The following is a 25,315-nucleotide window of genomic DNA, read 5'->3' as shown; positions in this document are numbered from 1 at the left end:
CAAACGAGCTTTTTTGCCACATTAGCTTGACTGATTTAAGTCTCCGTTATAAAAATTTCACCAAATTTACATGAAATGTTTGCTTCATGAACACGCTATAGCACCTGTCATGTGCTGAGAACAACCCAATGCAAGCTTTGTAACACAATTCCATTTATGTAACATCACAATTAAACTTCTATATGTCATTGTTTCGTAACATAAACAAAAACTTGTCAAATCAGGTCACATTCACTGCCAATTTGAATTGTATTCGAATCTATTTGGCAAAAATATGTAGCAAAATATTCCCGACTGTTTCTAGTCTGGAGGTAATCGACAATTCGAATTGTATTCGTAAAAATGTAGTCATGTATTCGATTTTACGTATCTTACGTTGCCAATGGCTGACAACAATTCGAATTGTATTCGTAAAAATGTAGTCATGTATTCGATTTTGCGAATTGTTATGTAGCCACAGGCTGACAACGATTCGAATGGTATTCGTACTAATGTAGTCATGTATTCGATTTTACGAATTGTTACCTTGCCAAAGGCCGACAACAATTCGAATTGTATTCGTAAAAAATCTCATGTATTCGAATTTGCAAATTCTTAGGTTGGCAAAAACCTACAACAATTCGTATTCGAATAAATTTACTCAAGTTTTTGTATTCATGAATTGTTGGTTCAAAAGTTAACTTCAACTATTTGAATTGTGTTCATGCACTATCGAACGAAATCCAAAATCATTCGAATACAGCACGAAGGTGGCAAAACCTGTATTCGAATGCATTCGAATACAAATGACGAATACGAATGGCCCCATGTCTGATTATTACATCATTTGAATGTTGTTTGGTTTCCCCAAGTTCACTGACAAAGGCTTTACAGAGTCACACGCCACACGCTCAACCCGGGGTTATGAAAAAGAAATACTCCTCGTAAGGGTTCCAACTATAAATATCTTTAACGGTCAAATATTCATCTGCTACGTAGTGGCGTGTGAAAATTTATCTGTAGGGTCGAGTCAATCACGATGTCCACGTCACATTTGTCAAAAACAAAGACAACTGGCGGTAGGCAACGTTTTGCCAAACGAGCAATTAGCCATGTGAATATCGATAATTTCTAATCTAGTTAACGTCAATTTTCTCGAGAACTTTCCTCGCTAATAACAGTGATTGTTTATTGAGCTACAAGCAAGCCGCGGTGCCATGCACCTATAATAACCAGCCCTGTCGGCCACAAATGACATGGAATTCGCGATTGAAAACCGCTCATTGGCGCCCGCAGACTAATTTCTTCAAGCATTATTCCCACGGCTGGGAATAGTCATCACCGATACTGACCAAACCTTTTGATGATGACAATTGACAAGGTTTTTGCTTGAATGTCAGTGCTATGAACTTTGTGTATTATTGGGTTCAGATGCAAATAACCGGTCACACGAGCAGTTGCGGGAAACAAAGAAGCGAACCCTCCCGTATTTAAAAGCCTATTAAATACTCAGTCGAAAGTATTAGTTGGAAATTCCATACACACATCACGTCCGTCACCTTTACAGTAATCCACATATATTTGTATAATTAATCTACCCATTTTGACCATCTATAAATAAAGGTTTTAAGTTTAACCCACGTTAGGTTCAAAAAACACCCCCAATTTTCTAACAATGAATCTACTAATCGTAGAATTGTCCCTCAAAAAATGCAGTTAATATACTAAAACAATAGATTATTACAGGTAATAATTAACGCCACCAAATTAAGTCAGTTTCTCGTTTGTTCTGCTTGAATAACCATCCAGCGGTGGCGCTGTTGCAGCCGTGGCAACTGTCAAGAGCTTCGCTTAGTTACGCGGCTCGAGAGTGCTCAGCCGTTTGGAACGCGATCGTCATATCATTGTTACGTCACAATGAAGCTCGCCGCCTTGTAGAACGAGGGTTCTTTGACGTACAACGTGGTTTCTTTGGATCGCGTTTACAAAGCAAACACTCAGTGGCAAAGGCAACAGAGGCGGAATGCCACCGACCAGCCCGGTTGTTAACACGATAAAGAATTCATTACCGGAAAGCCGAGGGAGAGAAAGTCGCTGATATTTACAAAAGCATCGTCACTCAGCAAAAAATCCGTATGGCGGCATAGCCCAAATAGAGGGAAGGTTCATACCGCACTACCAGTTTACAACTAGCGTTAGTATATCAGCAAGCGATATAGTTCTACATTAGTTACACCGAGTTGCTTAAGAATGCCGAGCGTTGTGGAAACTCCCTGGGGCCACTGGGGTCAGCCCAGTCCCACACCTGCTTGGATAGAAAGCTCACCCAAGGTATACTATTCGATCAAACAATGTCGAGAAAAGCAATAATTTCACTCGTTTTTAAGATCTTGAAACCTAAAATGTACGTGACAATGCGAATGGTGACGTCATAATACTCTATTAGTTTTGGTTGGTGAACAGTATATCAATGTAATTTGTTGTGTTTATTGTGCTGTAATAACCCTATTTTCAGCTGCATTGTGAAACCGGGGGCGTCCTCAAACCAAAATTCGCTGAAACCCTCAGGTGGTATTACCCCAGAGCAAAGAACCAACAAGACAAGGAGCACTGCATTAAGTTGCTGGCAAAGTTCGAAATTCAAAAAGATCAAAAGACCCCAACACGGCCCAGAACTGCCCAAGGACTGTCTCGCAAATCTGCGGCTAGTCGATATAACGAAACAAAACGACAAGCCAATCAGCCAACGTCAAAACCTCAACACAGCCCAGCAGCGTATACAACAGCATACCAACGCCAAGTGGATTCCATTAACCGCTTGTCACGACCAAAAACAGCAAGGCCCAGTTCCTCCCGACAACCGGTCGTAACAGAGAGATCCAAAGAATACAAAACTTGCCCGAGACCAAAATCAGCAATGGCAGATATAGGTTTGTTTTGATGACTTTTGTGTGCCAAGTTCCCAATACAATAGGCTACATGTTTTGAGTATTTTTACAACAAGTATTGATATCAGAAACAGATATATTTCTGCTTAAAACCTGTGTCGATACAATGTTCTTTTTTACATCATTTATTAGCAACATGCATTTGCAAATGTTTCTTCAAAGGGAGACGAAGAGCAACCGACCCCTACTTGACAACACATGAGCTGGAGTTCCCAGGCTACCCTACTGGCCTTTACGCTGAAGCGACAAGGCCCATGTCATCGAAAGGTTTTACAGCCCCCTATAACATATCTGACCCTGTGGGTGAAACGACATGTGAGGACGAATTCGCCTGGAAGTCGGCACCAAGGATCGACCCAATCAGATCAGGCACGTCGTCAGGAAACAGGAAAAACAATCCGCATCCACACGAGGTAAGTATATGTACTTTGCAGTGATTGTGTCAATACAGCGTTTGTTTGCCTGGTTATTGAACTCGAATTAGTAATGTTGGGGACACAAAGGCTAACATTGGCGCCGTTCCATATCACATTGCCTGTGTTGTGAGGTGGTAATTAAAAATGAAGCTACTTTACCAGGAATCAACCTACACGACAAATTTAACTACCCTCGAATGTTACTTGTGAATTTGTTCAGGTTAAAAAACCTCTTGGGTTACAAATTCGCCATGTTGTGTAATCGATATGAGCAGACCAGCTTGCGAACAATGTGGCTGGCTGGGACTGACATGGGTACTTTAATTTTCGCGTGTGCCTCAAATTTGCTCTTAGTACGCCATATCAATCAACGCGATTTTTTCTAACAACTGATTAAATTATTTGGCAACAACATCTCCTTAATTTCTCACCGAAGGTCACTTCGTTTTTCATCAACGACATTGCATTGTTCTTGTGTTTGTGACAACATACAAAGTAATATGAAGTAGGTATTTCATAAGCTGTATATTATACAGTGCTGTCATACTGTATTTTAGTCCTTCATGATATGGCGACTTCCAAACAAGACAGCAGAAGGTATGATGACTGCTCCTGCCAAACATCTTGGCTACAGAGAGCTGTCGGGCGGGGTCATGGATCAGATACTAAAAGATCAACTAAAGTCGACTTATCAGAACGATTATCTTGGAATTCCGCAAGGTAATTTTAAGTTAGCTTGATTGTATTTGGCGAATGTTTCAAGGTTTAAAATTGCAGTCCAGTACTGTAATAGCAAAAGAGTTTTACTTTTTGTTAGCATGCATAGTTCTATCTTAGTGCACAACAAATCCGACGAGAGGGTTGGCCGATATGCCACCGATATGAGAATATCAAAGTTTCGAAATAGACAATTACGCATGACTTTTTATGGTTGCTTTGAAGCTGATATATTGTTGAATATAGCATTTTGTATTTATTATATCGGTGAGATCTAGATATCATAGAATAGACAACCAAAACTGTCTCGCACATGCACATTAGTCTCTCGTACACAAACACCGCGGTTACAACGTGTATTTTGGGGGGACTAATGAATACCTTAATTGAAGAAAATATTGCTGCATTTTACATTGCGCTTAAAATCTTATCAGGGTACCAGGTTAAAGATGCGATTGATGCCCCGGATGATTGGCGAACCCAGGTTCACAGACCAAAGCACACAACTGTGCGACATTCATATACCAAACCTGAACAACAACCCGAACTTGCAGGCAACACTTCTCGATATGGATGCAACAAGAATAAAGGAATAGCAGCGCTTGGTGCTGGTACGCAACACTCGCTTTTAACGTTTCGAAACATGCTCATATATATCAATTTCTATTTTCAGTACCAACCGTTACTAAGGACCACGTGAAAAACCAGGAGTTGATCAAAGGCAAGACGTCTTATGAAACAGAATTTCGCAACCGATACAGCCAACCGGATCTGCTCAAGTTGCTTAATGAACAGACCAACAAAAAAGTGATTGACAGCTTTCTCCGCTATTCTAAAGTGATGGGTCAGTAAAGTGTACAGTAACAATGAATGGGTTTAATGTTTACACTGTCTTGATAGCCCAGTCGCTTAACTGTGAATAAAATCACCCAATCCTAGTCAACACCACCATAGAAATGTGGAACTGTGGACATATATATTACGTTAGAATTTTTTGTTTGTGTTTTTGTGCAGAACAAGGAAAGGACAAGGACGTGGAGAATATCCGAAGCAAATAGACAAACCGTCAACACGTATCATGCTGCACCTTTTTATACCAAAAACATGAGATTAAACTTATTTTAGCGAATGCGTATAATTTTATGTATGACAGGAAAATCGTGGTATCCGGTAGGGATGTGCCAAAATTGCAAATGTTCTGTTTGGTCGAGCACCGAGCATCTCACTTTAATGCTCGGTGCATTATGACGTCACAAAAAATCCCCTTTCTACGTTTTAGCTCTACAAGGTCTCTTACGTCACCGGCGGTGTTTTATTAAGCTGTACATGCCCTTTAAGTACGCGTTTTCCCACAATCTAATACATTTGAAAAATCATTCGTTTTTGTTCATAGACACCCTTTAGAACGCTAGTTTCGTATGTTAGCAGGGCATGAATATGCAAATTTAACGCTCGGGTCAGTTTTTGTAACTGCTCCGCCGAGCACCGAGCATTAAAAACAGCGATGCTCGGTACCGAGTACTCGGGTTCTGGCTCGGCTCGGCCCATCCCTAGTATCCGGTTTAAGTGTCAAACAATAGATGAAAACTGTTGACTAGATACATATAATGTTTGAATCGATCTTTTCTGTTAAAATTATAACTTGAGGTTACTTTTGGACCTCCTGCATAGTAATTGTTATCACTTGTCCCCGAAAAGTACATTCACAGTAACCAGTAATGCGAACCGGTTCGCTGATCTCATAAAAGTTCGTGAGACCTGTTCTATAGAACCGGGTCGAACTGGCTGAATCCAACTACTGCTTGTCCCCACAACTAAAAACATAACGTTGTTTGGATCTGTACTGTTTTGGCATTTCTTTTTGTTGGCCAACTTTGTATTCTGACACCGTATTTTTAATAGAATATACACTGTTATTATGTTCAGTAGCTATTAGTAATGTGTGATGACTAATTTCCATGCACATCTCACACACTGCTGCAATATAAAACTCTCAGATGAAACTTGCTTTAAATTTCTTGTTTTGTTCATACAAGTAAACATGCTTTTGGGGAAACGTTTAGGTATTTTGTACCAGACTTTCCATTCAGAATTCCAAAGCAGAAGTTACAGCCAATGTTGAAAAACTTCTTCCCCTTGGCTCTGATACAGTAGCAGGTGCCTACTTACCACGGCACAGACCAGTTAGGATGTAACACCTTTGTGATTGGTAAAAAAACAGGGAACAAAATGTACATTGCCATCAGTCATTGATTCCATCAACCATGTTACACATTATCACATCCTTATCATCTTGATTGGAGTCAACATGGTTGGTATGTCTTGCAGCATTGCCTGTTCCATCTTTTCCCATGACTGGCAATGATGAGGCAAGAAGGTTGTCAATTTCCATTGGAGTGTCTTCAACACTTCCTACTGTGCTTGCATTGTTCTTAAAGTTAAAGTGTTTATATATATATATATATATATATATATATATATATAGCTTAAATTATTACTTTGAACAAAATGTAGCACAATGCAGTGAATAAAAAGCTAATTGAAAAAACTTACAGAAGGCTTAAGCAGTACATGTACTAAGTCTTCAGAACATTGCCTTAAAATTTCGGAAGCCTTTTCAATGTGTTTACACAACTTTTCTCCAGCATCCACCATTTGTTTCTTTTGCATGTTCATCATTACTTTAAGTGTCTCCCTTGCTTGGTGAGGTCTATATAGAAAAAGTAGTAATAACTAAATCAAGAAATCCAATCCATGTCTAAAAGTTGCATAACAGAGGATATGGAAAAAACTATTTCAGACATTACAGCCGTATAAGACAAAATTAGTCTAAATCAGAACAACTGCATTTTTGTACAGGGTTATTAAGGCTTATCACAAAAAGAAAATACACACTTTTAATACAAACCTAAATTCATTAATCAAGTGGTGCATGTGTATAAATAAGAGATTTAGGTCCTCAATTTTTTGATCCCTTCCAGGAGTGGTTCCTGATTTTACCAAAATATCCAGAAGGTCAAGAAAGTTGCACAAAATAGAAACAGTCATCTTTTTTAATTCTTCACGCTTGCTGTATGGCTCCGGGTGTAGCCGAAGCAACCCCTTTACAACACTTTTAAATATCACATCTGTCAACAGTTTATAGAACGACCTACCTGTGCCTCTAATGGTCGAATAATAATGTCATCTTGATGGCAAGTTTGTCCAAACATTTGATATGATTCTTTGATGGGAACAGGAGGTTTAGGAGTGACTTTCCTTTTAACAGCATCATCAGTATATTGGTTGACATACTAAAAATAGGGTTTGGTTTTCTCAGTTCGAAAAAATACAAAAACATATACAGTGTAGATTGCAGAACAGAACAAACTCACATTTGACACATAACATCAAAACCAGACACACAATAAGTAATGTACACGTACAGTACAGTTAATGACAATTCTATAAGAATCATGTTCAGAAAAAAAGACAAACCTTCATAACTGGAAGGGGCATAGCGCTTTGTATCTGAGCCTCCATGTTCGGTTGAGTGATGTTACTCATTGTTTTAACTTTTCTGTAAATTTAACCGTTCTTTCCAACGCTATTTCCGTAAAGTAACGGTTAGTTCACTGAAAACTTGCAAAGACGCGCTATCATGCACTCCATGTTATGTCAAGTAACGCTTGACTGCTCATGCGGAGAGAAGTTTTACACAGATAACTTATTTTACGATCATTTAAAACTGATCAAAGACAAAGTTAATGTAAAAACTTACTAACCCGAACATAACGAATTTGGCATGTGAAACTAATTGTAGCTTTATTTTTGTTAGTGTTTTAGTTTCGTCGCCACCTTTAAGCAACAGTTTTGTCACTGATACACAGCAGCATTGTTGCAAGTTGGTGAAAATACAAACATGCGTTTGTGTGCTTTGCACTTAACCTACTTGTGATTAATGAGTTGCAGTATCATACAAACAGCAAGGTTGCCTAATGATGAGACCACTTCCACTATAGGGAGTAATTATCGAAACCGGTAAGTTTGCAATAAAAAGCTATATACTTTACTTCTAAGTTTATTTGTTAATTTTGTATATTATTTGGGAAGTGTTAGTATTAACAGTACACATTCTAATTTTAGAAAATGGCTTTTGATCCCAGTAACCACCAACATAGAAGGTACAACCCTTTGAAAGATGAATGGGTTCTTGTGTCACCTCATCGAATGAAAAGACCATGGTCTGGTCAGATAGAAAAACCTGTGGAAGAAACTATTCTCCCATATGATCCAAAGAATCCATTGTGTCCAGGAAATTTGAGATCTAGTGGCATTAAAAATGATGATTATGAAAGTACCTATGTATTTACAAATGACTTTCCTGCATTGGAAAAAGATACATTATCGCCACCCGAGAGCACTGACCCCTTGTTTCAAATGGCTGAGGCTTCTGGCGAGTGCAAAGTTATGTGCTTTCACCCATTATCAAACGTTACCCTACCTGTCATGTCAAAAAGTGAAGTACTGAAAGTGATTGACTCCTGGATTGTATTGTTTAAGGAAATGTGTACCAAATACAGATGGGTACAAATTTTCGAAAACAAAGGTGCAATTATGGGCTGTTCCAATCCACACCCTCACTGTCAAATATGGGCAAGTTCATTTCTACCCAATTACCCAAAAGTTGCTGATCACACCCAAAGGCAGTACTATTTGAAGCATGGTGTCCCAATGTTGCTAGATTATGTGATGAAAGAGTCCAAATCTGGACAGCGAACTGTGGTGGAAAATGATTTTTGGTTAGCAGTTGTTCCATTCTGGGCTACATGGCCCTTTCAAACACTTCTTATTCCAAAACGACATGTAAAAAGAATCACAGAACTCTCCAAGCAAGAAAAAGAAGGGTTGGTTGATGCTATGCAATTGCTGTTGACAAAATATGACAACCTTTTTCAAACTTCCTTCCCATACTCAATGGGCTGGCATGGTGCTCCAACTGGAGAGGATCAGAATAAAGATGCAAACCACTGGCAACTACATGCTCATTATTACCCCCCACTGCTTCGATCGGCAACAGTAAAAAAGTTTATGGTCGGCTATGAAATGTTGGCTGAATCACAGAGAGACTTGACTGCCGAACAAGCTGCTAAGCGTTTGAGGATTGTAGATAATGTGCACTATAGTAAAAAGTGATCTTCAAGCAGCTTGAAAGTGAATGCAATAGTTTTGTATTTTGATTTATTGTGTGAATTTGATTTTATTTATCCATGAAAATCTTTTAAATGTAGCACTGTTGAGTAAATATGATTTTTTTGTAATTTGTGATTATCTTCTTATTTCTGTGTTGCACACCCTTTCTTCAAATTTTGTGTTCCCGTGATTAGACAAGTGAAAAACAATAATGCATTTAAATAAAACGTGTTGTAATGGAAGTTTGGTTTGAATTTCAAGCAAACAGTGTAGGTAATGCATTAAAAATGTGATTGAAGACATGCCCCTGCTTTGGGTTTGGTAGGGGGCTAATGTTTTGGTGGGCAAAATTACGGTTTTAATATATGTTGTGACTTTTTTGACTGCGACACCAAACTATGCGCTATATGACATGTTATTAAATTCTACCAACCCGAACAGTAATTTCTATCATAATGCAAAAAGCACAGTGTATTTTCTTCATTTCAGCTACAAAACAGAAAGCTTGACAACAAAGACTAATGGACATAGTTTTGGGCGATCCAGTCTTTTTAGCAGGGGTCCGGTATCTTATGAGACGCAAAAAACAACCTTACCATAGCAAAAGCGCAAACCTTCGAGTTGCTCCACGAAAAGGAATTTCGCCCACTTCCGCTAAAAATTTCGGACATAAAAACGGCTTTTTAAAAAAATTCACACACGCATTTAACGCCAAAGTTTCGGACCTAACCGGGAAGTTCTGAACATCTGGTATCCATATAGGCCATGGGCCCATAGAAATTTTCTGAAACTGGAGCACAAACCACACTACCACAGACCACAGTTGTGGTGCGGCTTAAAGATTTCGCAAATGGAATAGGCTGCCTATTACGTAACAATGGCACAGAAAATTTAGGTTGTTTCGCAACATAGATCATAGTCTTCACAGCACGTTCAGTATGTAAAGACTATGATAGAAATAATTTGGTGTACACTGAGCACAGGCAACATGGAAATATGGGATAGTGTCTCAAGTTTAGGAAGTTATTATCTCGTATATAGTAATGGTGAACGGTGAAAGTCAAGCTTATGCGACAAAACAACAATCGTTTAGCTATAAAGTAGCATTTCACAAACATAAATGTTAATGTTTTGTTCCGACACTAAAGTTTTGGGCGCTGGGCGTTATGTTACAACAACAGAGCAAGGGTTTGTAGTTAGTTTGCTAAAAAAAGGTTGTACCTCTTTTTTTGCGTTGATGTAGTGTTGCACGCCAATTTCAAATTTATAATTTAAAGCAGGTGAATGAGGTGGGACACCACTGTCAGTGTCAATTATACAAGATACAATCAAAAGGATCGTAGTCGTAGATGACGTGGGGTGTCACTTTGTGCAATGATACTATACATATAGTATCATTGTTTTGTGGGACAACAATCGTGCTCTAGCGCCACCATTGAACAAGATGTTGTTTCAGTGCCTATCATATCTGTTATCTAATCTGTTTCCAAACTTCGTGTTCTGGGTTGTGGCTACTGACCACTGAACAATAATTAAATGGTAATAGCTTGACTTATTTACCATTTGGTGCAGATAGAGATAAATTTCAAATTGGTTCATATGCCTTATTGCTTGTGTGCAGTATGCACTGTTCTGTCAGACTCAGAGCCGCCCACAACAGCTTTTTTATTTTTAGACAACCTTTCAAATATTTCAAGAAGTAAGAAAATTGTGGCCTAATTGATGATTTTATTTACAGATCATTGAGGTTCAGTAGAAAACAATATAAATAAGTTTGTTACATTTTCTGTGTACCAGCATATCAATTGGAGATAATCATGACTTTGATGGTGTTTTTCGGATGTGTGTTTATTGCTTTTGGTCCCTCAATGGCAATATTTGTGTTTACTGTTATGAAACATCCACTCCGGATCATACTTTTGGTGATTGGTGCTTTCTTTTGGCTTTTATCCCTGCTGTTTTCTGCGTTACTGTGGTTAGCTGTGGTCCCATTGAAGCAGGAACTTGCTTTTTCTTTGGTCTTCAGTGTTATATTTCAAGAGGCTTTTCGCTTTGCCCTGTTCAAGCTGTTAAATAAAGCAGAAAGTGGTTTGGATGAAGCTCTCACAGATGAAGAAAAACATTCCATTTCGGGACATAAATTGCCTTATGTGTCAGGATTCGGATTTGGACTGATGTATGGACTATTCTCTATTGTCAATGTACTGTCAAGCTCTATTGGTCCAGGGAATGTTGGAAAATCTGAACATTTTTTTCTGATTTCAGCTTTTTTAACCAACTGTTTTATTTTGCTTCACCTGTTTTGGAATATTATTGCATTTCATGCATTGAAGCATAACTCATATTATAAGGCATTTTTGGTTTTGCTCTGCCACATGTTTACATCTTGTTTGAGCCTCCTTAATCTGCAGCAAAATACAAGTTTTGTTGCTGTGTTAATTGACCATGTTGTTTTGGTTGTAGTTGCGCTATGGGCATTTTTCACTGTTGGTGGGTCATTTCGAAATGTAAAAACTAGTTTCAGTTGTCAGTCATAAAGCTTAAAAAGTGAAAACTTTGATCATTGTTATGTTTTCATAAGAATTCATTGTGTTTATATTTTGTTGGTTTTAGTCCAGTTTGCTTGTTTTTAAACGGCATGTGTCAACTTTTTCTGAAGATCACATACATGTGAATATGGTTTTATCTTTTTTACATTAGGAAATGGTATTTTTGGGTTTGTGCATTGTTGTATTTTTTTTCTTTGACCATGGTTGTGAATATGGACATGTTTTTGCATGGTGTAACAACTTTCATTTAATTTTGACCTTATTTTATAGTTTATATAACTATTTGCATGGCTAAGAATATTACAACACCAATTCAACTGTATAAGTATTTGATGAGATGTTGTGACAAACTGCCAAGGGGCCCACAGAAGCATTATAGACACTTTGTTAGACAAGAGTTTAAGAGTCATTCAGATGAAACTGACCAGACCAGGATTAAAGAAATAATAACAAGAGCAATTGAAGATGCTGAATGGATTTCTGCCAAGTATGGACAAAAAAGTTAGACTTAATTTTTGCTAACAACCTGTTCATCAATCATGGCAATGTATGATAGCTCGTGGTTAGAATATTGCTTGAGAGAACTTGATTTACCAGGAAGCCCATGGCATGAGGTGAAAGACCTAATTTCGAAGCGGTTGGCAGAACGAATTCGCCTTGAAGGGCTAACATATACACAACTTACTAATGTCTCTAAGTTTGTTGGAAAAGACTTTATTAAAAGTCACAACCTGTATGAATCTGTGAAACAAAGAAATGACTCTCATGATGAATTTAGAAGATTGCAAACTGATCGCGAAGTCCAAATTTTTCTTAAGGAACTCACAGTAAAAGCAGCCAAAGATGCTGCTTGTCCAATGAGACAAGATAAACAAGTTGCTTACCCCAAAACATTCCAGGACTTTACAGACTTGACATCAACGATTGTATCTTTGAATATCGATAAAAAAAGAAAAGCTAGTTCACGAAAGCACTTACATGCTGACTTTGGATCACTTCTTGATTTGGGAAAAGATGTCAATGCCACAGATGAAATCATTGTGAATATACTCCAGGTTGATCCTCAGCAAATTGAGACAGTAATCATAAGAATGAAGGGAAAAGTGTTACCTGTACAGTTGAGAAAATACTTGTACCGCTTACAGTTGCTTAAAGCAAAAAAGTTGTCCACTGGTGATTCCCGTGATAGCCCAGGGATCTTTCAAGTTGAAGATGAAATGACGCAACAGAAGATCAGGAAACAGTTTGCCCAAAAGGTTAAGCTTGGTTTACAAGAACTAAAACTGCAACAGCCTACAAAAAGTCCTCTCAAGCAAGTTATAAAATCCTCTGTGGTGGAAGCTTTTAATACATGTGTTGGGTTGAAGGAGTTTTCTCAAAACATAAATCTACAGCTTGAGACAAGTCATGTTCTTAACATATTGTACACTCACAGTCGGAAGTTTGAATATTATTATGTTCTGTGGGTATTGCCTCTGCAAGCAAGTGTTTATACAGACATGCCAAGTAGGGAACATGAATATGATTTGGCAATGTGGGCTCACTTACTGATAACAGAACTCCTTCCAGGTTGGCCTGTAATCAATGAAATTGCATTATCTGTTTGGAGTCAGCTCGCAGCAGTTAACAAACTGTTTGATGATAAACTTAAGAACCACCTTTGGACACTTGGTATTCGGTCCACTACGGGTGACTTGCATGCAGCCCTTGGTACTGAAAAATTTTCACAGAGATCCTTTGATGGTCTAGGATCATTGCAAAGTAGGTTGGAAAATACAAAACCTGTTCATCCAGTTTTGTGCATCAGAGATTGGATAATGCACCTGTTTGTGGGCCACCTTCAAATGAATGTCACACTGTTTCTATGGGATCAGTTGTTCCTTAACAATTGGGTTACTGCATGTTTTAAAAAATCGTGTATTTCTTTATTTATCTGCATGTCAGATGAAGTGTTTGCATGCCAAGAAAAGTCTGAACTGTTCTCAATTTTTACAAGCCACTTGCATGCTTTAAGTTTGTCGGATGTTATCAAAGTTTGGAATGAGTGTGAATTATGACTTTGATTCTTTTGGTTAAGTCATAAAGTACCTTTTCATTGCTCTTGGTATCAAAAATTTATCATCTATGGTGTAAATATTTGTTAATTGCTTTGAAACAATATAAATGTTCAAACATGATATTTTGTGTTTTGAATTTGTGACTTTAAGTGAAGATTATGTTTCTCATTTTTCAACATCTGTTTTGCAGCATTGTACCAAGCTATTCACAGTTTCACCATGATAACAAAAAGAAAAATAGTGCACCTTCTGCGCAGAAACCCAACCACTGCTGCATTGTGTGCTGTGTTGGTCCTCCTATTGTTGTACACTTTTTTCACAAGACTTGATCAGGGAAAACAAATTGAGGAAAAAGAAAAGAGACTTTGGATTTCACAAAATGGCGAAAGAAGCACAATAGATGTATTTTTGATGGTGTTGGTAATGACGGGACCAAACAACATTGATCGAAGAAATGCGATAAGAAACACTTGGCTTGCAGCACATGTTGGTGAAAAGCAAGACGGATATTCGGAAATCCGTTATCGCTTTGTTATTGGAGTAAAAAATTTACCTCAATCAATAACAGATAAACTTTCATCAGAAAACAAAGAGTATGGGGATTTGCTGCTCTTGGAAGAATTGGAAGACTCATATAAAAAGCTTTCTACAAAACTTGGTCTTATGTGTGAATGGTTGCAAAACAATATTAAATTTGCGTTCATGCTTAAAGTTGATGATGACACATTTGTTCGCCTTGATAAAGTGCAGTGGGATCTAAAAATGGATCCGTATAAGTATGTGCCTACTCTATACTGGGGTTACTTTTATGGAAAAGCCACTGTAAAGCAATCCGGACAGTGGAAAGAGACTGAATGGAAATTATGTGACTATTACTTACCGTATGCAAGGGGTGGTGGCTATGTAATTGCCTTTGATTTGGTAAAGTTTGTTGGAAATAATTGGAGAATGTTTCAAACATACCTAAGTGAAGATGTTACCCTTGGTGCTTGGCTTGCACCACTAAAGTTAACTCGCGTGCATGACTTTAGATTTGACACCGAGTACAAAACAAGAGGGTGTAAAAATCAGTTTATTATCAGTCACAAACAAAGCATTGATGACATGAACCTAAAGCACCAAAGCTTGCAAAGTACTGGTGATTTATGTGAAAAAGAAGTCAGCTTTTTTAATGGTTATGAATATAACTGGAATGTACCTCCCTCAAAATGTTGTGTCAGATCTGATGGTGTTCCATAAACTGTAAACCAGTTTTTTTAACTGGAAGGTATACACATTGACCATGTCCGAACTTGCACTGTGACAAATGCACTGTTTGGGTTAGTCACCACTAAAAACTTTTATTGGTTGATAATCAAGGTTGTAAATTCCTGTTGTTTGAACAAGTTTATATTTTTTGTTTTGATATATAGGATTAAGTATTGAAACAACAGTATTTTCATAAAACATGCAATTATCTGTACTGGAGGTGATTTTTCTGTACTAGTGAATTGCCATAGTTCAATTTAGAATTGTAATGTTACTCAACCAGAGGGCTGCTTATCGTGAGACTCTTATGATGGGGCTAATGTTTGATGTGGGCAGAAACACATTTTGGTAGTTTCATATGTGTTTAGGGGTCACATCAGAAAAATTAAAACCACTGATATACTGTGTGCTGTAATACATGTTTTCATTTCCTTGCTTTTATTAACATATACACAAGAGAAGTGTGAATGAGTGATGATATTTTATTTTCCAACTACGCAGGCAAGCAGTTTAAGGTAACGATTAAAATCGACTAAAATTTCCAGTAAGCCAAACGATTTAAGGTAAAATATCGAAACAACACAGCACGATTACACAGATTTTCCATGGCAAAAGCAAACTAAATGGTGATCTACTAAAAACTATATAGTGCATAAAATCAAACTAATGCTGTACAGTGATCGAAACAGGAGGGGTGTCTAGTTAAAAAATGCATATGTTTGGACTGCACATGGTTTTCTATAAAAGTCAAGCGTATGCAATAATTGGAAAGACATATTCAACATGAAGCAATATTTTTGCAACAACACAGGCGTGATATTAAATGCTGTTTAAAATCATTCTGGTGCAAAATAGTTCAAAACCTGAAATTGGGACGGACATTTTATGATACATTAATCTCTGTTGAACCTTGTACTCCCTGAAGATTTTTTGACGAAAATCCAACAATCAACCTTCTGATACCCAACTTACGTGGCTGAATAGACACTTCTGCACTGCATAAGCCTTTTGGTTTCACCTACATAACATAAAAAATTGCTAACATTGTTTCTAATTTAACATTGGCTGAAAGCTTAAACAAACCTTTCCAACAGTTTTGGTGACAGCATCCTTTACACCTGCTCCCTCAAAAGTGAAAACACCTCCATCCAGTGCAATAGACAAGGGGTTTGTAAATGAAACCTTCACCTTAACTGGTTTACCCAGCTTGGCTGAAGATGGTACCTGTAAGTTACAGAAAATGTTATTGAGCTGAGCATTATGGACAGTTATTGTGTTGGGATACAGTGAAAAATGATGTCTACAGTTTACTGTTAAAAGTTTTTTTTTGGCAATCACACCAAGTTTAGGCAATTTATTGTCCACTTTGCATGGAAAGGCATACACAAATTAAATAGTGTGCCACTGACTAAATACAATATGTGTAAAGACCCTACTGCCCAGACCTAACATAACTGAGTGATTAATTTTCAATAGGCAATCTAACGATCCCCATTGGGACTTCTGCTTTAAACATGATTCATTAAGAAACAAACAAGTCAATATATTTGTACAACTAAGCATGCTGCTTCGACACCAAAAGCCGTGAAATTGTGTACCTATGTTATTTTTCATTTTTTAAACTGCATTTTCCAGTGAAATTACAGCAAAATTCTACTTTTGTGTTAAGCTAAAACTTGTTGAAACTTATGTTCAGTTTATGTTACATTCACCTCAATTTTCAATGCAGGCTTAGTGAAATCCACCACCTCCTGATGGGCAATGCTTTGTGTGCCGGTAACCCCACCCATTAAGAAGAATTTGACACTGTTGTTTTCTTTTACACTTCCTAAGTACTTGCTAACTGGCAGTGAAATTGTGAATTGATGTGATTTTGAGGCTGGTAATGTAGCAGTGAAGTCCTGGTCCATAATTTGTGCCACAATAGAACCTACAAAAAACGATTACCAATTAAATTTAAATTAATAGATATACAGTAGGCAAAAAAACAAATACTGACCATTGTATTGCATAGTTTTTCCAACAGCACTTAAGAAAATGCTCTGTGAGGATTTTGTCAGGTTCTCAAACTGTAAATAAATTCAATTTGTAATTAAGTGCAGTTGTATATGACATGTTCATGTTAAGAGCATGGGGCAATATTTATACCTTCACAGTAAAATTGATATCCTTGCCAAATTCTACTGCTTCAGGAAGATCTGTTGAAAACTTTACAAGCGGTTTTGTCTCTTTTTTGGCAATATACTCAAACTTTCCGAATTTGCGAGCAATTTTAAAGGACAGTTCCTCTTCCTTGGAGCCTACACAATGTAATAACAACATTTGAATATATACTAGTGATGGTATGATACCAGGTTTTGAAGCGAGTACCGATACCGAGTACCACATGTATATACCTTCGAAACCGAGTACTTAAGTGTAGTGTTGTACTTATTTGTATTATCACTGTCTAATTTATCTGCCATGGTCGGGGTACAGGCGTGCACACACACATGCCGAAAAATTTAATCTCCATGTGATAGCGAAAAAGATATACATAAACTGGCAGAACTTTTTCCAATTTTGTGCTGTCCGAAGCAAATATTGGCTTAACGTTGCCTGTATTCTGGTGTAAATCGGCCTTCGGTACTCGCATGTTGGTATTGAAAACTGAGACAAAATATTTCGATACCGAGTAATCGATACCACTGAAATCGTTCCATACCGAGTACCGGGTACTCGTCCCATCACTAATATATACCAATCCTAATTGGTCTTAAACAAGGCTTTTTGTTCAATACCCTCTTTGTATTTGTATTGGCTAGTGACATCTTCCCTTGTAAATCCATTTAAAGCTTTGGTGCTTATATTTTTTCCAATGCTGTGTGTATCAGCCCCAAGATCTTCCCATTCTGCAATATACAAGAGAAATCAGAATATACATTTAAAGCATGTAAAATGTAACTGACATATTAAGCCGCACAGAACACCCTTACCATCTGGAGTGTCAGTCTGTTGCCAGTACCGTTTGGAGCCATTTACTTCCGCATAGATGAAGAGTCCATCATAATTATAACCAAGTTCACCCTGTGGCAAATACACTTGTGCGTTAATATGTAAAACAAAAACTTGATACTGTATAATCTATGTTATGTAAAAGCAAAGCTTTATTATTAATAACTGTTAAATTGGAGATAAATGGTTTTCATGATGCATAAATAGAAACAAGACTTTGATTATAAGAGATTTGTTTCTACTTCGTTTGCAAACTCTATCACTTTTATCAATTACATGTTTTCCTAAATCAACCAACTTTATTCTCAAACAAAAATGCTGATATTCTATTCAGTCAATTACACATTGGAAAGGGTAAAACAAATATTAAGTGCTAAGAAACGCAACAAACAAAAACAAACTTGAAGGTGTTAAAAAAGAAAATAGGATTTAGTTTTCTGGATTCCAAGAACTACAATGGTATACTTTTCTGAATTGTCATTATCTAAGTGAGTAATAAAACCTAGAAAGTTAAGTCAAACACAACTGTTGTCAGAATGGCAGCAAAGAAATGGTTTTTCACAAACAGAAGAAATGGTAATTGTGTGTAGGGCAATAAAATGTTATACCTCTTTAATTGCATGTAAAGGCATTGGTCCACATTGAAATTTCCTGTCACTGACTTCTTGTGGTGTAGCATCAAGAGCTTGCCAACCACCGTAACCCTCTGGCAGATCTTCCCTGGCCATCCACACATCATTCCATACATGAAAGTTCCTATAAAAGTTTCTTCAATCAATAATCTCAAACTAAATAAAACATATCTTTACTTTTTTAGGTTACCTAATATTTTATTATTTTCGTACTATCTGATATTTGCAATTGAACAACTCCAGTAAAAAAACAGAAAAATTGCATGTTTACCATATAGAGTCATCATTATCAAGAGATTTGCCACTCTTGTCAAACCGATAGTCCACGGCCAGGTTACTGTCTGTATCGTGAGCTGATTCAAAGTTGGTTACACTTCTGGCCGGCATACCGAAACAGCGCAAAACTAAAAAAAGCATGTTTCATTAGGATACAATGGCTGTTGTTCAATTAAATCAAACACAAACCTGTTGTAAGAACTCCCGAAAATACCCAGCACTGACCATATTTGACAGGACCAGTTTCCAAATATTGTTTCAAAATTGCCACACTTCCCACCCAGTCCCCTGGACTTTTGCCATCTTCATAATCACCACTCCAGTTACCAATTAATACTCCTGCATCATCCTTAACAAAGCACAATAAAAATGGGAATTATTCCCTAGACCAGGGGTGGAAAACCACCTTGAGGAACTATCAAAACATTTGTTACAGTGTTAGATGACCAAAAATAAAATTGCACGATAAAAAAGTAAAATGCCCATTTGTAATAAAAAACAAACATATATACAGTGTAGTAGTGTGAAAGAACCAACTGGTGCTTTATCACTTTGTGTGAACACAATGGCATGCAATAACACAACAATCACAATGGCTGATTCTAAAGATGGATTATTTTGATCATCTAATTTAAACATTACATATCCCACTAATAGGGAATTATTGTATCATGTGAACTCAGTGGTATGATAGGGTATTCCGCCTGAGTAAACACATAAAAGCTACTTCATGGGCTGCACAAAACTCTTGAAGGGTAGTATACATCCTGCAGTCCTCGTGTTTGATACTCTTGTACTAGACAACTTTGCTTTATTTGAGTGCAATAGACCAAAAACAACACAGTTATTTGGTTTAAAAACCAGAGCACCCCAAATGCTATGCTTTGCTTTGCTTCACTTGTTTGTCAGAATATGCACTACCTAAAGCATTTTAATAGTTTCTGAAGTTTGATCTAGTGAGTTTTCGCTGCTGCAAGTTAACCTGTTTTAAATATTTATACAACATATTTATTATTAAAATTTTACTTACATTGCTGTTAACAAGTGCAGACATGTGTCTTGATAATTCTACCGGATCGCTATGATCTCTGTAACGAATGGCACGACTTTCAAGAAGTTTAAGGCAGGCCTTCATCACAACTGCCTCAAACTGCAAAGTTTTTAAAGTTAGTCTTGAAACACTTAGGCTTTAGTGTTAAAGAACTCACCTGTCCAAAGTACCAATCCATTTGGCCAATACGTCTAGCATTTCCATAAAACTGCAGGCCTTGTTCATTCAAGACATATTCCTCTCTCCATGATTCGTTTCCAAGATAAACTGGATCATCTGCATTTAAACAAAGGCAAAAATATTTTACCTTGGGTTAATACTTAACCTTTTTTAACAGTCATACTTTGTGTGCAACATCAACGTCTGTATATGCTCAACAGGCCTACATATTTTTACTAAGTTTTAGGGATGTGCCAAAACTGCAAATGTTCTGTTTGGTCGAGCATCGAACATCTCAAGTTGATGCTCAGTGTTCGGCCGAGCACGCTCCGTGGATTGTGACGTCACAAACATTGCTAATTCAATGCTAGTTTTGAAGCTTTCCAAGGCCCCTTACGCCACCAGCGATGTGTTAAGTTGTTCAGACCCCAGAAATACACCTTATTCCAAGATTTAACGCATTTAATAAAACTGTCATTTATCTTCTTGGATACCCTTTCGAACACTGGTTTCGTATACACGGGGCATGAATATGCAAATTTAATGCTCTGGTCAGTTTATGCAACTGCTCGGCTGAGCACTGCGCATCCAAAATAGCGATGCTCGGTACTGAGTACTCGGGTTTTGGCTCGGCTCGACCCATCCCTACTAAGTTTGTTTTATTAAAGGGTAAACATGACATATACAGATATACCTGAGAAATCAATATCTCTTAGTGCACACAGATCACAAAACAAATGTGCTCAACCACTTAAATAATAAAATATATTTCTCAAGTTTATAGAGTTCTTCTGGCAAATGTAATTTTATTCCGATGTTTCGACATCCTATACAGGTCGTCTTCATCAGGGTTAATAACACTGAATGCGACAAGTACAGTGCACAATAAACAAAGGAAAAAAGAATGGAACGCAAGCACGTCACAATGCAACGAAAACACATAACGAATGATTTCCTTTGTTTATCATGCACTGTAATAGTCCATTCAGTGTTATTTACCCTGATGAAGACGACCTGCATAGGATGTCGAAACATCGGAATAAAATTACATTTGGCAGACAAGCTCTATAAACTTAATACTAGAATAGCGGTTTTCCTATATATTGCTGGGTTATATATACTACATCATATTTAATGATGTATCACATATTCCATTTACTATATTTATAATGGATATATATTTGGCACCTACATTTCATTGGGTCCCTATCTTTTTCCTGGCACTTTATAACCTAATTGTTTCTGCAAGCATAATCTAATGGGTCCCCACACATGTGCATATGCGATTTGGTAACAGTAAAAATAGGGCACAATCACTGTTAGATATTTACCAATTTACTATACACATCATTTGATCTACATATATGATTGTTTTTGCAAGCAAAAACGAATGGGTCCCCATATGCGCGTTTGTGCGGATTTATGGTAAACAAACATCCTGGTTATTTTTAGATTTTTAAGGACAAGCTTAACCAACTTTAGCCTTAACCCAAAAAGTCCATATTGTTTTTGCATTATTATTGTCATATAATTACAAAAAAACAGTAAATAGGAAAAAATAACAGGAAATACTTTCAATTTATTCTCATGCTTTGACCTTGATATTGTCGTTCAAGGTCAGTTTTTAAACACAATTTTCCAAAACTTAAAATGTGCTTGATAACTTAATAAAACGACATAGCATAGCTGCGCAAAAACAGCTGATTTCTAATCACCGACACACTGCCTCATAAAACGTCGGTCCGGACGTCAAGCTGAGCACTCCCGCTGCATTCACCCGCCTTAATCGTAAACAAGTGAATTACTCCCTTGAGAGTTGATACTTCTATCTGACTGAGAAAATGGTCACGTAACGACTGCGTTCATGCGTGAAGCAGAGTCATTTTTTTCTATGCGCCACTATGGTCAATCACTCCCATTGTGTCAGCTGTGCACTGAGCGACAGGCAAATACGGTCATGACGTCATACGCATCGCCTGTCCCTGCCGTGACCCCGCAGCGTTAACGTTTACAGCGCAATATCACTAACACCGTATCATCTCAATTCCAACCAGAGAGAAAATGGTCAAGTGACGACTGCGTTCATGCGTGAAGCAGAGGCATTTTTCCATGTGCCACTATCGTCAATCACTCCCATTGCGTCAGCTGTGCACTGAGCGAGCACAAATATGACAGAAGACAGCATGTAAAAACATACTTTTACTATTACTGAGCCGATTTCACTGAAATTTTTACCAGCCAACAAGGAGCACCCTATCCACAGCTGTTAAAAATTTCAGCAGGTTAAGTCTTGTATTTCTGGCCTCAATAACATGTGAACAAACAAACAAATATTTGGGGGTAAAGGGGTGAAAATGGATATATACAACTTCAAGTTACAAAATAGTTTAAAATACGCTGCAATGTACCAATCAAAAAGTATGAAACTCCAGAAACATCTGCTTTAGCAAGTATAGCCGTTTCAAAAATTTCACGTTTTGGGGGGCTGTGGGTGAACCGAGGGGTCAAACGGGGTCAAAATTCACATGGACCATCGTTTGACCAATATCTATAATAAGAGTAAATTTGAGAAAGTTTGAACCATTCTTTCTTGACCAAAACGTGGGAACAAATCTGCGTTAAAAAATTCACGTTTTGGGGGGCTGTGGGTGAACTGAGGGATCAAATGAGGTCAAAATTCACATGGACCATCTTTAGACCAATATCTATAATGTGTGTAAATATGAAAAAGTTTGAACCATTCTTTCTTGATCAAAACGTGGGAACAAATCCGCGTTAAAAATTTCACGTTTTGGGGGGCTGTGTGTGAACCGAGGGATCAAACGGGGTCAAAATTCACATGGACCATCTTTAGACCAATATCTGTAATGTGCGCAAATTTGAAAAAGTTTGAACCATTCTTTCTTGACCAAAACGTGGGAACAAATCCGCAAAAAAAAGAAAAAGAAAAAAAAATATAGACAAAAACAATATGTGTCCCCTTCAGGGAAGGGGACCCATAATTATGCCTGGCAGCAATAGCTTATAAAATATATTTCTGTTTATCATTTTGATGTTTGCATAGGTCTTATTGAAAATTGACTTCATAGAACAAACAAACAGTGGATACATAATGAGTTTGTTCAATAAGTCATTATATATGTGCACAAAAACTATATTGCAAGTTGCAACATTAACAACAGACTTACATTTTGACCATGGGTTAAAGATGGCAATAATGTCATTAGTCACTGACACCAAAGGCAACCTTCTTCTTCCATCATAGGGTCTCATTGCTAGCAGCCATTGTCCAACACCAGTAGTTTTAGCCGAGGTGTGAATCTCAACAGTTATGATGTCACCTAAACAGACACCGCACATTACATTAATCAGATTAAAAAACATAATTCTACCAAACATAAACACAATGCACGCAAAGAACATGACTTTAGGTCTATAAAAGTGCCAACCCCTCAACAAAACAAAATGTTCAAATTATAAGGTAAAGCTAATAATGTTGTCCAAAGTTGTACAAAAGCCTTTCATACAGTCATTAGAAACACCACGAGAAGCAATGTTATTGCGACATGGTTGCAAACAGCACCACATAATGGGAAAACATTTCCTGTCGTCTTTAACATGTTATGAAGAAACATCACATACACGACATTGATAAGTATCAAATGCACCATGCTGTCTCGTAGTTGAATGCCACCGTAACAAGCTAGGTAAGCTACGGCGAATAGATTTATACTTATATGAACTGTGGAAATGGGCAATCACAATCAAATGCAGGAAGTAATAGCTCGCATAATATACTGCCAAAGTAGCAAACAACTTCAATGTAATTGCTGCTGGTCATCCGTACCAGTTATAATAATTTGCTGCAAAACATGTTCACAGTGGTAACATGATTTTCACGTTAACCCTTTGTTATTTTACAACTTCAAAACTTGTTGCATACCAACAGAAGCTAACAGATTGTGACCAACATTGTCTTCATCAGGTTTGGGATCTATACGGGGCAGACGAATCAGTGAACCATGATGAACCATTGGCCTTCCACCTCCACAATAATAAAAAAAAACATCTTAAAGTACATCACATTTTATCTTTGAACTAAGAAAACATTGATAAATTTTATTCACTGGTACATTTTACCACTTTTTTGTTTTGGAAACTTAAGGTTTGATATTTACCCATTCTTAGCTCAAATTCAACTGTTTCTGTAGCCTTCAACTCCCGGGACAAAGTAATCATCATTTTAAAAGGAAATCCCCTTCTGAACACCATTTCTTGAGTCTCATAGTCAGATGTGAAATGCTTTTTTGTTGTTTCATCTTTGAAGAGCTCTACCGACTTGACCAGCAGGTCTAGAAATATTAGGAAATATTTAACAGTTTGACACAGAATGGAAATTTTTAAAATACCAATTTTCGTTTTTGCTAGTGTTTAAAAACATCCAGTACAGCAAGCATCAAATACATATTACAAATATACCTGAACTTGATGATCTTCTTGACATTGCAATATTGCTTACAATAAAGTGACAGGAAGCAGGCAATTTTCTGTAAGTAATGAAGTGTGCAAGCTTTGTACAATTAAGAAACTTAAGAAGCATGAAGTATAAACAGCCAAAGCTAAAAACATTTGCATAGACAAATTCAAACCTTGCGTTTTGCCCTGCAGTCCTATTTGGCTCCAAGCCATTGTATTAAAACGGACAAACTACATATGCGTTCAATGCAGCATTTTTAAGCGCTTTTAATGCAATTCTGCTCTTTTAACCTTCCTATCGAAACAATTGAATTTAAACACGACTTGCTCGGAAAAGTTGTATCTTAAAAAACTGGCCTTAAAAACGGAAAACAAACCCTGCCTAACATTTTGAAACGACTAATTAGCAACCATTGTATCATCGTGCGCTTAAGGCATGATTCACCATCGTTTCCGCACTTTCATTCCTTTCTCTGGTTTGCCGCCGGCACGCATCATTACAGCATTTAGTTCGTGACGTCACTCACGTTGAAAATTTCCCGCCGGGACAAGCTGGCGTTCACTTGTGTTTGTTATTGTTTTAATCTGGTCTTATTGGCAAATATAAGTAAACTCTAGTTCTACAGCGACTTCGTTTAGAG

General features: G+C 37.4%; 6 protein-coding genes across 7 annotated transcripts; 4 read left to right on the top strand and 2 right to left on the bottom strand.

The window, feature by feature from the left end:
* Positions 1-667: 667 nt before the first annotated feature.
* Positions 668-5,189, top strand: LOC145238284 (testis-expressed protein 26-like). The gene is made up of 7 exons (XM_080101408.1): positions 668-2,310; positions 2,495-2,909; positions 3,090-3,340; positions 3,901-4,063; positions 4,495-4,671; positions 4,734-4,904; positions 5,075-5,189. The coding sequence occupies exons 1-7, from the start codon at positions 2,230-2,232 to the stop codon at positions 5,116-5,118; spliced, it is 1,302 nt and encodes a 433-aa protein (XP_079957534.1). The 5' UTR covers positions 668-2,229; the 3' UTR covers positions 5,119-5,189.
* An 869-nt stretch (positions 5,190-6,058) lies between these two features.
* LOC145238286 (mediator of RNA polymerase II transcription subunit 7-A-like) lies at positions 6,059-10,036 on the bottom strand. Of its 2 annotated transcripts, none has more exons than XM_080101411.1 (5): positions 9,829-10,036; positions 7,216-7,353; positions 6,969-7,162; positions 6,614-6,770; positions 6,059-6,491 (listed from the first exon to the last, which is right to left on the bottom strand). In XM_080101411.1, the coding sequence occupies exons 1-5, from the start codon at positions 9,901-9,903 to the stop codon at positions 6,303-6,305; spliced, it is 753 nt and encodes a 250-aa protein (XP_079957537.1). In that variant the 5' UTR covers positions 9,904-10,036; the 3' UTR covers positions 6,059-6,302. The 2 variants fall into 2 exon arrangements, with proteins under 2 accessions (XP_079957537.1, XP_079957538.1); XM_080101412.1 differs by lacking the exon at positions 9,829-10,036 and adding an exon at positions 7,538-7,733.
* On the top strand, positions 7,804-9,474 carry LOC145238285 (galactose-1-phosphate uridylyltransferase-like). Its single transcript, XM_080101409.1, has 2 exons — positions 7,804-8,080; positions 8,186-9,474. Exon 2 carries the CDS (start codon positions 8,189-8,191, stop codon positions 9,233-9,235), a length of 1,047 nt encoding a protein of 348 aa, XP_079957535.1. The 5' UTR covers positions 7,804-8,080; positions 8,186-8,188; the 3' UTR covers positions 9,236-9,474.
* Positions 10,037-11,049: 1,013 nt separating the features above from the next.
* On the top strand, positions 11,050-12,051 carry LOC145239743 (gamma-secretase subunit Aph-1b-like). The gene has a single exon (XM_080103139.1). It carries the CDS (start codon positions 11,050-11,052, stop codon positions 11,767-11,769), a length of 720 nt encoding a protein of 239 aa, XP_079959265.1. The 3' UTR covers positions 11,770-12,051.
* Positions 12,052-12,070: 19 nt separating this feature from the next.
* Positions 12,071-15,554, top strand: LOC145239740 (uncharacterized). Its single transcript, XM_080103136.1, has 2 exons — positions 12,071-13,542; positions 14,029-15,554. The coding sequence occupies exons 1-2, from the start codon at positions 12,321-12,323 to the stop codon at positions 15,075-15,077; spliced, it is 2,271 nt and encodes a 756-aa protein (XP_079959262.1). The 5' UTR covers positions 12,071-12,320; the 3' UTR covers positions 15,078-15,554.
* LOC145239741 (protein-glutamine gamma-glutamyltransferase K-like) lies at positions 15,549-24,913 on the bottom strand. Its single transcript, XM_080103137.1, has 16 exons — positions 24,678-24,913; positions 24,377-24,550; positions 24,142-24,243; positions 23,387-23,539; positions 20,197-20,315; positions 20,019-20,138; positions 19,178-19,337; positions 18,984-19,116; positions 18,689-18,836; positions 18,062-18,152; positions 17,867-17,977; positions 17,235-17,386; positions 17,086-17,155; positions 16,799-17,016; positions 16,170-16,310; positions 15,549-16,104 (listed from the first exon to the last, which is right to left on the bottom strand). Exons 1-16 carry the CDS (start codon positions 24,796-24,798, stop codon positions 15,970-15,972), a joined length of 2,148 nt encoding a protein of 715 aa, XP_079959263.1. The 5' UTR covers positions 24,799-24,913; the 3' UTR covers positions 15,549-15,969.
* Between the last annotated feature and the right edge of the window lie 402 nt (positions 24,914-25,315).

Source organism: Phallusia mammillata, chromosome 7, assembly GCF_965637545.1.
Source record: "Phallusia mammillata chromosome 7, kaPhaMamm4.hap1.1, whole genome shotgun sequence".
NCBI lineage: Eukaryota > Metazoa > Chordata > Ascidiacea > Phlebobranchia > Ascidiidae > Phallusia > Phallusia mammillata.
This window is presented reverse-complemented; position numbering and strand designations above follow the sequence as displayed.

Excerpts from the sequence above, each read along its gene's own strand:
- LOC145238284 (XM_080101408.1), top strand. The coding sequence starts at position 2,230 with ATGCCGAGCGTTGTGGAAACTCCCTGGGGCCACTGGGGTCAGCCCAGT. Across the intron at positions 2,910-3,089 it reads ATCAGCAATGGCAGATATAG|GGAGACGAAGAGCAACCGAC; the intron begins GTTTGTTTTGAT and ends GTTTCTTCAAAG. Across the intron at positions 3,341-3,900 it reads ACAATCCGCATCCACACGAG|TCCTTCATGATATGGCGACT; the intron begins GTAAGTATATGT and ends ACTGTATTTTAG.
- LOC145239741 (XM_080103137.1), bottom strand. The coding sequence starts at position 24,798 with ATGCTTCTTAAGTTTCTTAATTGTACAAAGCTTGCACACTTCATTACT. Across the intron at positions 17,978-18,061 it reads ACAGACTGACACTCCAGATG|AATGGGAAGATCTTGGGGCT; the intron begins GTAAGGGTGTTC and ends TGTATATTGCAG. Across the intron at positions 16,105-16,169 it reads TCACCAAAACTGTTGGAAAG|GTGAAACCAAAAGGCTTATG; the intron begins GTTTGTTTAAGC and ends TATGTTATGTAG.
- LOC145239740 (XM_080103136.1), top strand. The coding sequence starts at position 12,321 with ATGGCAATGTATGATAGCTCGTGGTTAGAATATTGCTTGAGAGAACTT. Across the intron at positions 13,543-14,028 it reads TGGTCTAGGATCATTGCAAA|CATTGTACCAAGCTATTCAC; the intron begins GTAGGTTGGAAA and ends TCTGTTTTGCAG.
- LOC145238285 (XM_080101409.1), top strand. The coding sequence starts at position 8,189 with ATGGCTTTTGATCCCAGTAACCACCAACATAGAAGGTACAACCCTTTG.
- LOC145239743 (XM_080103139.1), top strand. The coding sequence starts at position 11,050 with ATGACTTTGATGGTGTTTTTCGGATGTGTGTTTATTGCTTTTGGTCCC.
- LOC145238286 (XM_080101411.1), bottom strand. The coding sequence starts at position 9,903 with ATGTCCGAAATTTTTAGCGGAAGTGGGCGAAATTCCTTTTCGTGGAGC. Across the intron at positions 7,163-7,215 it reads TTCGACCATTAGAGGCACAG|GGGTTGCTTCGGCTACACCC; the intron begins GTAGGTCGTTCT and ends AGTGTTGTAAAG. Across the intron at positions 6,492-6,613 it reads ATGTACTGCTTAAGCCTTCT|AACAATGCAAGCACAGTAGG; the intron begins GTAAGTTTTTTC and ends TTTAACTTTAAG.